Source organism: Astatotilapia calliptera, chromosome 14 (genome assembly GCF_964374335.1).
Source record: "Astatotilapia calliptera chromosome 14, fAstCal68.1, whole genome shotgun sequence".
Lineage (NCBI taxonomy): Eukaryota > Metazoa > Chordata > Actinopteri > Cichliformes > Cichlidae > Astatotilapia > Astatotilapia calliptera.
The window spans coordinates 36,567,501-36,579,782 of NC_137435.1; the positions used below are offsets into that span (position 1 = coordinate 36,567,501).

General features: G+C 39.8%; 1 protein-coding gene across 1 annotated transcript in view; it reads right to left on the reverse strand.

The window, feature by feature from the left end:
- Positions 1 to 2,162: 2,162 nt before the first annotated feature.
- nlk2 (nemo-like kinase, type 2) overlaps positions 2,163 to 12,282 on the reverse strand; it is a 48,343-nt gene continuing 38,223 nt past the window's right edge. The window contains exons 6-11 of the mRNA XM_026193491.2: positions 10,997 to 11,206; positions 10,645 to 10,746; positions 5,966 to 6,052; positions 4,783 to 4,981; positions 4,027 to 4,120; positions 2,163 to 2,882 (exon numbers count right to left, since the gene is read on the reverse strand). Coding sequence (XP_026049276.2) covers positions 2,828 to 2,882; positions 4,027 to 4,120; positions 4,783 to 4,981; positions 5,966 to 6,052; positions 10,645 to 10,746; positions 10,997 to 11,206 — 747 coding nt within the window. The 3' untranslated portion in view covers positions 2,163 to 2,827. The remainder of the gene's footprint in view (positions 2,883 to 4,026; positions 4,121 to 4,782; positions 4,982 to 5,965; positions 6,053 to 10,644; positions 10,747 to 10,996; positions 11,207 to 12,282) is intronic.

Here is a 12,282-nt window from a genome sequence, read left to right on the forward strand (position 1 = left end):
CGCCACCAAAATGATCTCTTCATATATATTTTCAACTGCAAATTCCATTTCATTTTGCACAGAAATTAAATAGAACTGAACACTTTACCCAAGTTCATGTTACCAATCAGAAATGGTGTGTTGCTGATCTTCTCAGTAGGATGTCTGACTCTTTCCATGATAAGTGGAAAAGGTTTACAAATTCAGACAGGCTTATTGTCATTACCTTCTTTAGGCCTCATGTACAAACATTTGTGTTCATTCATCCGTAAAATGATGCGCAAAATATGAAATATGACCACTAACTATTTAAGTTAACTTATTTGCTATTTTGGAAATGTGACAATCATGGTGTATGGTGACAATGCAGACTCAAGGTCTACATTGTCTTACATTTGGCTAACAATCTATTTACACAGGGCGAAAGACTAGTTTACAACCAGTAATAAAGGAAAAGGTGTTCCCTGACTGATCGTGAGTTGTAGGAGGTTGACAGCAGTCCCTGGGAAAATGATCACTGAAGGCCCAGTCACACTAGCTGAAAGACCTGTTGGTGACCCCCCTGCTAAGGAAAAATGTGTATTCCCCAAAAACTTAACGATTGCTTTGGTCACTATGATGATATTGTATATTTTTTGAATGGATGTGACCGACTTATAGAAACACTTTCCACCTACTCTCTGCACTGCAGTGAAACCAGAAAAGTGCGACACAAACTGGAAAAGGAGGCTGTTTGTCTTCAAAGTAAAAGGTTTGCCTATTTAAACACAACTATTACTGTGAAGCTGTGAAGGTAGTAGTTTTAGCTTAGGAGGTAGAGTAGGTTATCTATTACTCGAAAGGTTGGTGGTTCTTTTACTGACTGCTCAAGCCTGCATGCCAAGGTATCCTTGGGCAAGATACTAAATCCCAAGCTGCTACCGATGATAAATGGTAAATGGACTGGTTCTTATATAGCGCTTTTCTACTCTTCTGAGCACTCAAAGCGCCGATACCGATGTATTCACTGGATGAATAAGTGTGACTGTTAGACTGTCATGTAGACAAAACATAGAAAAAAATACTTGTGACTGCCAGTGCCACCTGCCAGCCTCCTATTAGATACCTGTGGTAACAATTTCAAAATCCTATGTTGCCTTATTCAAAATCCCAAGTTATCGCATTTACAAGATTTTCAAAAAAACTGAGAGCCTAACTTTTAATATCAGCACCTATCAATTTTAAACTTCCCATGTCACCTCATTCTCGAGTTGTCGCATTCACAAACTGGTGTGTCCACACCACCGGCCCGGCCAGTGGCGACAATAAACCATTTGCCTACTTGTAGATTTGTAGATTTGCTTCTCTATATAGTAGTAAGCAAGTATTTACAGACAAATATGAAAAACTACAGGCAACCACAGCAATATGGTTGCTAGCAAATAAAACAATCACTGGGAAGTTTTTGGTGCAGCATTTTCTTTTCTTTGTCATATTTAACCCAGCAGGAGCCATGAAACTCCAGAGACCACTGTCATCCAGTCACTAGCAACTGGCTGTTGTATCACATCTAATATGGCTGGCAACTCTCAGGCAGTGTGTGAATGAAAAACCTTAATATGTGAATGGAAAACTTGACATAAACATTATCAGTAATAATTACTTTCCTGTAAGCATTTTCCATTTTTCCATTTTAAACATTTCAATGAATTTTCTGTGAAAACTACAGATAGTTTCAAAATCCACTGTAGCAATTTAATTTAACTGAAACTTACTAAAAGGGAGGAAACTTTTGTATCTTTCTTAGACAACAGACATCCCATGGTGTATGTTTTGCAAGCAAATGACAAAAGGTGAACTAATTCCACATAGAAGGACGCTATGAGAAGATGATGAGTAATTAATCAGGAAACATTTGGTCTAAATTGGCTGTGTGACAAGCTATCACAATTTTGATGTGCTGGAACAAGTAAAACAAAAAAACTTTCACAGCATAAATAGATGGATCATATAGTTGCCTGTATTTAAATCCAAATCTCTCCATGTTTGGTTGTTCCCTGTGTTTTCAATAGAACTATTTAGAATATGTTGGTCTTAGGTTTTGATTTTATTTTTTTTATCAGACGTTAAATAGGCAAAATTGTTCAAAATCAATTAGCACCCCTTCTGTCAAAAGAATGAATAAATGAAAACTGTCAAATATGCAGTGGGGCCACAAGGCGACATTTTTTTAATACAAATGATTAAAAATAAATAAAACAATAATGCTACAGAGAGCAAATTTGTAAAAATTCTAAAATATGGGAAATTTTCAGTTGCCCATAATAATAATGTTGCAGTTGATTGTCAGAATAAAAAGTGTGGTTGGAAATAATGCAGAAATGACAGAAATGACGGGTGCAAAGTAGCCTAGTTTTCTAAATTAATGAGATGGTGATTGCAGAATTTGTAAAATATACATTTTATATATAATTTGTGCACAAACACTATATACACACACACACACACACACACACACACACACACACACACACACACACACACACACACACACACACACACACATACATAAATATATATATATATATATATATATATATATATATATATATATATGATGTGTGTATGTTCTCAGTTTGTTTAGAAAAATTCTGTACAAAGCATTATACAGAGCTTTTCTGTCATTAATTTCCATAAAGCAATTATCAGTGGACCTTTCTTTGATTCCATTTTTCAGCATAAACCCAGCAGACCTGTGAGTCCTGCTCTCCAGTGAAATGCTACACAGATGATAGAAGACGCTGAGACCCTTTCTTGTTCCCAGTTTAGCAGCTTGTCAGTCAGGAAAAATAACGACACAAAACAGTAGCTATTCCCACACCAGCGGAGATGGAGGCATTTCAGAGGGCTGAGCCACTGTGGAGCTGTTCAAAAAACAGGGCATTAAGTGAAAGGAGTTAATATTAGCAATATTTAGTTGAGAGTAAAACATTTGTTAGTTGGACACAAAGGTTTAATACCACCAACGTTAACTGCTAGAGTTAATGATAGTAGTGTACTACTTAGAGGAGCCACATGCATGCTAGTTCACAATGGCATGTTGCTGATCTTCTCAATAGGATGTCTGACTCTTTCCATGGTAAGTGGGGAAGGTTTACAAATTCAGACAGGCTTATCATCATTACTTTCTTTAGGCCTCATGTACAAACATTTGTGTTCATTCATCTGTAAAATGATGCGCAAAATATGGAATATGGCCACTAACCACGTGACATTAACTTATTTGCTGTTTTTTAAATGTGACAGTCATGGTGGCCTCACTGGAAATGGCTTATTACACCAGAAAAAGGTCTTTTACAGATTTTATGTGAGTGTGTGTATATGTGTGTGTTCATCCAGGATTTTATGACATTGGCAGTGTGTTTGGGATCCTTGCCATACTAACAAAGAAGTCCTTGCCAATTAGGTGTTTCCAGATGGTAGTGTATGGTGGATCAAATGCTGATGGTACTTTTCTGTGGTCATAATTCAATTAAATTTGACAAGATCTCCAACAGCACAGGCTGATATGGAGCCCCAAACCATGACTAAGTCAGATTTCTGTAGACACTCACTGTATCTCTCTCCTGACATTCTCTGTGCATACTGATGACAATTTCAATTTCATTCACAAGACCTGTTATTCCTGATTTTAAGTCCAGTTCTTGTGTAATTTGGAATACTTTAGCCTTTTCTCCCTAAAATATCTCCTTGACTTGCATTTCTGTTGAAGATTAAGTGAACAACAGATGCATTTATCACGTCCTGTGTTGTTCCTGTATCATTCATCAAAATGCTCAGGTACAAGAACTGGCCTGAAAATGGGACAAAAAAGCAACCAATGTCCAGAGAAAACCTTTAGAAAGACCTTCAGCAAGTCTATAGGACTGTTGCTCAAGAAAAAAAAAGTCTGGCTCCCAGAAAGCAGGGTGGATCAAGACTTTGGCACAGTACAGTATCTGTAACTCATGTACACAATATTTAGTATTAGTGTGTGTTCATACTGCTAACAATTACAGAGTCTCCTACCTGATGAAGCTTTTGAAAGCAGCTGATTGAGGATTAATGCAGAGTGGTACTCTACTTCCCTTTTGCTGTTCCAAAATGAATTGATGGATAATTTCTGTAAGAGAAACACGCAATCATCATTCATTATTAATGATCCTAATGTACAGCCATTGTGAAGGTTTTTTTAAATATATTTCCCATGCTTACATAAAGATCAGAATTATGTTTTCTTTTCTTTATTATCTTGCTGCAGTCTTGTTACCAATGTTACCACTCAGAAAAAAGAAAATCATTGCCTTAGCACTGGTATTGGAGTAGAAGAAATAAAACAGGATGCACAGAAGGCAAGGAGTTTCAACGTTTTATCCTGAAAGTCTAATATTTCAAGCTGTAGCAGCATGTCCCTCTTTATATTTGGGAATCTCTGAGCTCCTGCAATGATATCTCATCAAAATAGCAGTAAAGCAGCAAATTCAAGGTACACAACAAGCCCAAGGCTAGATTTGCACTATTGTAGAGTCTTTACAATACTGAGCACCTTGGTATTGCTGCGATTTGCTGCTATGCCAATAAAATTGAATTGATAATGATCTCCATTGTTAATATGACAGTTGGGTTAAAATGTTTGTAAGGAAGAAGCAGACTTTCAATTTTTAACCCAAGTGTCTGTCAGTCCTATTAACTTATTTTCATCTATCAAAGCCAGGGCTGCAGGGTTTATTTTTGTTGATGTTTATGCGCCTTGCAAATAGAAACAAAAAGAGCAAACAAATTTACCTTTGACTTGTCTTACAGAGCTCAGATTCTTCTCAAAGCCATCATCAAACTTGGTGTTAGTGATGGGCTCAAAGTCACTGGTGTACACGCGACCCGAGGATGTGGTATAGCAGCATTTGCACATGCACGTGTGGTAGCGAAGTCGACCCTCGTCTAGATAAGGATGAGCCAGGGCATCTTTGGCTGAAATCCTCTTTGACTGGAGACCAGATACAAAAGTTAAATGTGTTAAATTTTAAACTGTTACTCTTCAAATACAGGCAAGAAACAATAAATAAAGGACTGGTGTGAAAATCACTGAATGGCCCTTTTAGAAAAGGCACAGATTAAACTGTCACATCCCTACTGGACTGTGAGAACACTAATACTACCTCTAATAGACTGACATGACCATATCATTATCTGAAAGCAGACTGTGTGTAGCCACAGTAACCTGGTTTCACCAGTGTCAAGGATGGGTTTGATGAAACTGGACAATGATAGAAATTACAGGATCAATGATGTCATGAACTCATTAAGGATGCTCCTGCCTTGAGAGCTCAAGTAACTGAAGTGGGCTTTCATTATTATGGTAAATGGTAAAAATGGTAAATGGCCTGTATTTATATAGCGCTTTACTAGTCCCTAAGGACCCCAAAGCGCTTTACATATCCAGTCATCCACCCATTCACACACTGGTGATGGCAAGCTACATTGCAGCCACAGCCACCCTGGGGCGCACTGACAGAGGCGAGGCTGCCGGACACTGGCGCCACCGGGCCCTCTGACCACCACCAGTAGGCAACAGGTGAAGTGTCTTGCCCAAGGACCCAACGACCGAGACTGTCCAAGCCGGGGCTCGAACCGGCAACCTTCCGATTACAAGGCGAACGCCCAACTCTTGAGCCACGATCGCCCCACATTATGGTTCAAACTATGTTTATTATTCCCATGTTATTGCTTCTGTTCATCTGGCCATAGCGTTTTCAGTGAGAGAAACGTTTTGTCACTCATCCAAGTGACTTCTTCAGTCTTACCAGACAGCAGATTTTCCCCAACCTGCAAGTTGAATCAACTTTTTGGGATTTCCTTACCTGAGTAATTGAGTATACATTAAGACATATGTGTATTATTGTACACAAGCTACTTAGTGAAAGGGATTCATTTACAAAACATAATGTAAATCTATATCAGAATGCCTCACCGGATCAAACACCAGCATCCTGCAGAGAAGGTGCACTGCTTCGTGGGTTGCTTGGCTGGACAGTGTGTACAGAACAGGAAGGGATGGCTGTAAACCAAACATCACACCATTTAGAATGTTGCCCTCTCTTTCAGCTTCTGGCACATCTTACATTCATATGTTTCTTACAAGTACAAGAGGAAGAAGTGAACAACAAGCCAACAGTACAATTTTAGATTTAACAGCAATGTTACAAATATATTTTCCAGTTTATCATCTATAGCAGGGGTCGGCAACCCTAGGCACGCGTGCCACAGTTGGCATGCAAAGGGTTAACTGATGGCACGGCCATAGCTGGACTGGCCATTGGGCATACCAGGCATTTGCTCAGTGGCCCGATGATTTTTTTTTTTTTGTAACGGTATAAACAATGAAAGGTGTTGGATTGGCCAGAAGCTGGCCGGTGTGTGAAAATAACTCAGTTGTTTGGTGGTGGCATCGCGGAGCTTCCACAGATTCGGTAAAATTAACAAGTGGTGGAGGCCAGCAGGTGGATGAGGGAGATCGGCGGCAGGACGAGGAGAGACCCGAGGCGGCCGCCGAGGAGAGACCTGCAGTCTATCTGGGTCAGATATAAACCAAGTTTAGGTTTAGTTTATTTTCGTTGTGCTGACTTTTTACAGTCAGTTACAATAACTCGTACTGCGTACTAGCTAGCATGAGTTTCTATACAGCTGGGTGGGTGCTATGATGTTACTGATAATGAACTTTATTTAATTCATAAGGTTAGTTAGTAGAGTTGCCAACCGTCCCGTAAAAAGACGGAATCCTCCCGCATTCAGAGAAATTATTACGCGTTTGGTGTTGAGCTGAGAGGGGACACAGTTTGTCCCGGACTTCAGCTAGAATGAAAAAGACACAAAGGTGGAGTTATTTTGTCTTTGCTGCACATCTGCCTCTTCTTCTCTCATTCTCTCCCCTCTCTCTCCTGTTGCTACTTCAATCATGAAACTGATCAATGATCAGCTTTTCTCTCTTGTTTGTTTATCGCCCACTTTGCACCAGAAAGAGGAAACCGCCGGATGTCGCACTAAACAACAGCAGCACGTTTAAGCTTGATCAGCTGTTGTTAGAATTTATTTAATATTAATTTCTAGTATCAGCTGGTTTTTTGTCCCAGTCCAGCCCTGGGCTCTACACGCAGTGAATTAATCTGAGAAGTTGCATCAAAAAATAAATGGCCGTGCCAGCGGTGCACATTGCCAGCGGTGCACATTGCCAGCGATGCACATCGCCGGCAATGTGCACCACTGGCGCGAGAATCCCCCGCCGCCCTCTCCTCCCTGTGCCGCAAGCAGCAGGCGCACCTCGCAAACGGAGGGCGCCCTTACTCCCAGCAAATGGGCGATAGAAAACCGATCGGTGCCTACGCCATTCCCGATATGCACTGGCATGATGTCGGGGCAGCATGAGTACGAGTAATTATTTATTTATTTATTTTTTTTCCGATGCCGTGATACTGCCCTGGGCAACCGCCCGTGTCGCCCGTGTCGCCCGTATCAAAAACCGCTACTGCTTCTGTAGCCCCATCCAATACTCTCTGGTATGCACCTAGTTGGTCAAGAGTTCATTCTACAGCAAGATAATGACCCAAAACACAAGTCCAGGCTATGTCAGAGCTACCTCAGAAAAAAAGAACAGGATGGTAAGTGCTACATCCACCTTGTAGAAACATTTGTATCATTAACTAAACCTGGAGTTCACAATAAAATTATTTCCAGATTAAAAACAGCATCCTGTGGTATAAAAATGACAGGACTGCTTCTGTTAAAGTGAAGTGGGAAAAAGTAGGCAATCTGACAATTACAGAGGAGTGTTGGGACCACATATGTAAAACTGCCTGTTTCTATTTAAAAACATATTAATAACCTATTAAAGCAAACTTAAACTGGCACTTTAAAGTGATCCACACTCACTATTGCCCTAATTAACTTAATTTCATCTAAATTTTCATCATAATGCATAAAAATATTCTGTGTACTTTTTTTTCTTGTTTTTCATTTTTACTGCCATGGAAACAGAGTGAATGCCAGTAGGAGGCAGATTGCTACCTACTGGGAGTCTGCACTTTCAATGTTATCCCTTGATAAAGGCAAAGAAGTGAGGCATTGCCTGCTAACTTTAGCCACCATTTCCCTGCTTTTTGGGTTCTCTCGTAGATCTGTATGTCCTCGTAGATATGCTTGCATAAACCAATGGATTATAACATCCATCTATCCAACCATCCATCCATTTTCTTCTGCTTATCCAGGGCCGGGTCGCGGCGGCAGTAGCCCAAGCAGAGAAGCCCAGACCTCCCTCTCCCCAGCCACCTCTTCCAGCTTGTCCAGGGGAACACCAAGTCATTCCCAGGCCAGCCAAGAGATATAATCTCTCCAGCGTGTCCTGGGTCTGCCCCGGGGCCTCCTCCTGGTGGGACATCCCTGGAAAACCTCACCCAAGAGCAATGTTCCCAAGGGCTGTTCGATATAACGATATATATCGGATGACGATATAAAAACATCTATCGTTTTTATTTTACGCTATCGTTTGTTTTGTGGTGTCGCAAAATAAACTGTTTACGGCAATATTTTTTTCACCGTTTTGATGGTCACTGTAGTGGCTATATTAATTTCTTAAGTTCTCTCTTTCTCTTATATTTAATATAGCCACACTACGGACGGACAAGCGCCTGTTTTTATGCGTTGTCATTAGCAACAGCGATGGTAAAACCATTGCGTGTCCGCTTGTTTATTTTCCACATAAACCTTTCACAATAAAGCTCAAGATCCTGTTGAGACTTTTCAAAATAAACTGAATCACGTGAAAGAGCATGCAGAGTATTTACGGATGAGAAGCAAAAAAGAGCCATCAGGTGCTAAAAAATAGACCTTAGACTCAAATGTTAGAACAGGCTTTTCCCTGCAGCACGCCGTGTAATAAATACTCACAAAGAAAACGGCGGCCGTTACAACTTATGTCTAAAAATGTATAGTTTCATGCATCGGTTAAAACACTCGCTCCAGGTTTTTGATTGGTTGACATGGTACATTTTTCCACCAATAGGAAAGGGTGGGGTAAGTTACCATAGTTATAAGCAGTAGTACTGATTGTACTGATTAATAGTAGACACAATATAAGGAATAGTTATAGAAACCAAGGTTGCACGGAAGTAAGGTTGTCTTGAAATAAGCTGACCACTATTATTGCAAATATGGATAGGAACCTGAATGTGGTTAGTTACATATATATATGTTATGATATTTTAGATGATATTTATCGTATTCGCCCCAAAATTAGGCCGTTGAGAGGTGTGGTCTACTCAAAATACAGCTATCCACGCCCAGTGAATTTTGTAGTGATTTATTTCTAAGGATAGATACTAAATATTCCAATTCCAGTGAGTTCCAATATGCTTTTTTGGGCAGAAAAAGAAAAGGATGACTTCATTATTTAACTTTAGACAGAAATCATAATGGTGCCTTTTTTCCTTTTTGGGGGGGAATAGGACAGTCTGTATTTGTGAAATTTGCTGCAGGAGAAGCTGGATCCTTAGATGGTAAGAGATCAGTCAATAATGAAGGCAGTGCAGGACGGTGGTGTTGCCCTCACCACAACTGGACAAGCGAGATAACTAGTAGGATTTTGTACAGTTCCAGTTCATTTCAGACTTCCTAATGCTTGTTTTAATCAGTTATCATTACCATGGTATTAAATTCCTACTCATAACACAGAAACCGCCACAGGTATGTACTGGTAGTCACTAGTTTAAGTTTGTTTTAAAAGGTTATTAACATGGTTATTAATATGTTATTAAACAGGCAGGTTCGCATCGTGAAGCTATTTCCTGCTTATTACACAGAAACCTCCATAGTTGTTTCCAGGTAATAATCACATACTGTTTAAGTTAGCTTTAATAGGTTATTAATATGTTATTAAATAGAAACAGGCAGTTTTGCATTTTGCAGCTCTGTTTCCTGTTTATTAAACAGAAACTACTACAGGCAATTGAGTGGTAATAACTTATTAATTACCACATTATTACATTCTTGTTTCGGCCTTGTTACCCTGCTATTACCACTTCATTACAGAGCTGTGTTTCCACATTATTACCCCTTGTTTTTGGGCCCGTAGTATCCAATAAATAAATATCAGTGCATTACTTGGATATTAGGTGGTATTATTTGTTTGTTTGTTTGTTAATTTATTTCGAACATGTAAACAATATACAGGTACATTTAGTAAAGAAAATAAGAGAGATAAAAAAATACTATACAAAATTAAGTCAATACATTTCAATATTGCTTCTATTCTGATTCATTTACATTTCGAAAGGGAGCGGGAAGAAGTACACACTTATTTAATCCCATCCCATAACCCCAAATTAACACTGCATTGAGGAGTTCCAGACTAATAACAGGATAGCGTGTGGCTGTGAGTGCGCAGATTTGTGTGTTTATTGTGCACACATGAAATGGACCAACTTGTAATTGTGATTACAGGCTAGAAACCCTGTCCCTTTTGCAGTCAAGTCCATAGTGCTGTTTCTATGACAGGAGGAATTACAACAAAAAATAAAATTTAATTAACCTGATCTTTCAGTTTCATCTGTATTGTTTTGTCTTTTCACATAGAACAGATGCAAAAAAGCACTATTTGACCTGTTTGTGAGGTCCTCTGAGAATATGTGCACGAGCGCCTTCACATGCCGTCCTCATCGCCTCCATAGAAGGTGTCCCCAACAGGTCAGTGATTAAATCCAGCTACACAAAAGCACACACATCACAGTATAGTGAGACACAACAGTTTGTTGCATGACTGTTTTTCTTTTAAGGAGGAGGTTATTTAATCCTGGTGGTGACTGGTAATGATTCTGTTTTTAACATTTTAACACAAAAAAAGGGAAAAAAGAACACACTGTTACTTTTATGTATCAAAATCTTTCCAGACAAAAAATTTCTCATGCCTTGCAGATTATCTTTTGTCATCTTATTTAAATTAAGTAGCAACTACCTGCTGAATAGGACTTTGGGCTTGGAAGAGGATGCGTCGCCCTAGCAACTCAGCAAAGATGCAGCCTACAGACCAGATATCAATTGAGTTGGAGTAGTGGCGGCTCCCCATGAGGATTTCTGGAGCTCGGTAGTACTGTGTCACCACTTCCTGAGTCATGTGTCTTGATTCATCCGACTCCTCCACTCGGGCCAGGCCAAAATCACAGATCTGAAAGACAGCCATTCAGAGATTACTGCAGCTCTTTTTATCTTCTGATTTCTTTTTATTCATCTTTCTTCTGAAACCCATCAATCTTGCCAAGATTTCTTGTCTCCTCTCTGCCTCCCTCACCCACTGTGCTCCAGCATGTACAGTCATGGCCAAAAGATTTGAGAATAACACAAATAATGGTTTTCACAAAGTTTGCTGCTTCAGTTTTTATGAAGCAAAGTCCTTCTTTGCCACGAAAATGAACTTAATCGCCCAAAACCCATTTCAACTGCATTGCATCGCTGCCACAAAAGGACCTACTGAGATAATTTCAATAATCTTCTTGTTAACTCAAATAAAAAAGTTGATGAGCACAAGGCTGGAAATCATTATGATCATTATGTCATGCTGGTTGAGTTAGAACAGCTGACTGGATGTGTTAAAAGGAGGGTGATGCTTGAAATCATTGTCCTTCCTCTTAACCATGGTTACCTGCAAAGAAACGTGCAGCCATCATTATGTTACATAAAAAGGGCTCACATGCAAGGACGTTGTTGCTATTAAGATTGCACTTAAATCAGCAAGCTCACCAGTGCAGAGCTTGCTCAGGAATGGCAGCAGGCAGGTGTGAGTGCATCTGCACGCACAATGAGGTGAAGACCTTTGGAAGATGGCTTGGTGTCAAGAAGGGCAGTAAAGAAGCCACTTCTCTAAAAAAAACCAAAACAAAAAAAACCCCCATCAGGGACAGACTGATATTCTGCAAAAAATACAGCAAGTGGACTGCTGAGGACTGGGGTAAAGTCATTTTCTTTGACAAAGCCTCTTTCCAATTGTTTGGGGCATCAAGAAGAAGGATTGTCCGCAGAAGAAAAGGTGAGTGCTACCATCAGTCTTGTCTCATGCCAACAGTGAAGCACACATTCATCTGTGGGGCTGCTTCTCATCCAAGGGAGTGGGCTCACTCACAATTTTGCCAAAAAACACAGCCATGAATAAAGAATGGTACCAAAACATCCTCCAACAGCAACTTCTTCCAACCATCCAAGAACAATTTGGTGGAGAACAATGCCTTTTCCAGCCTGATGGAGCAC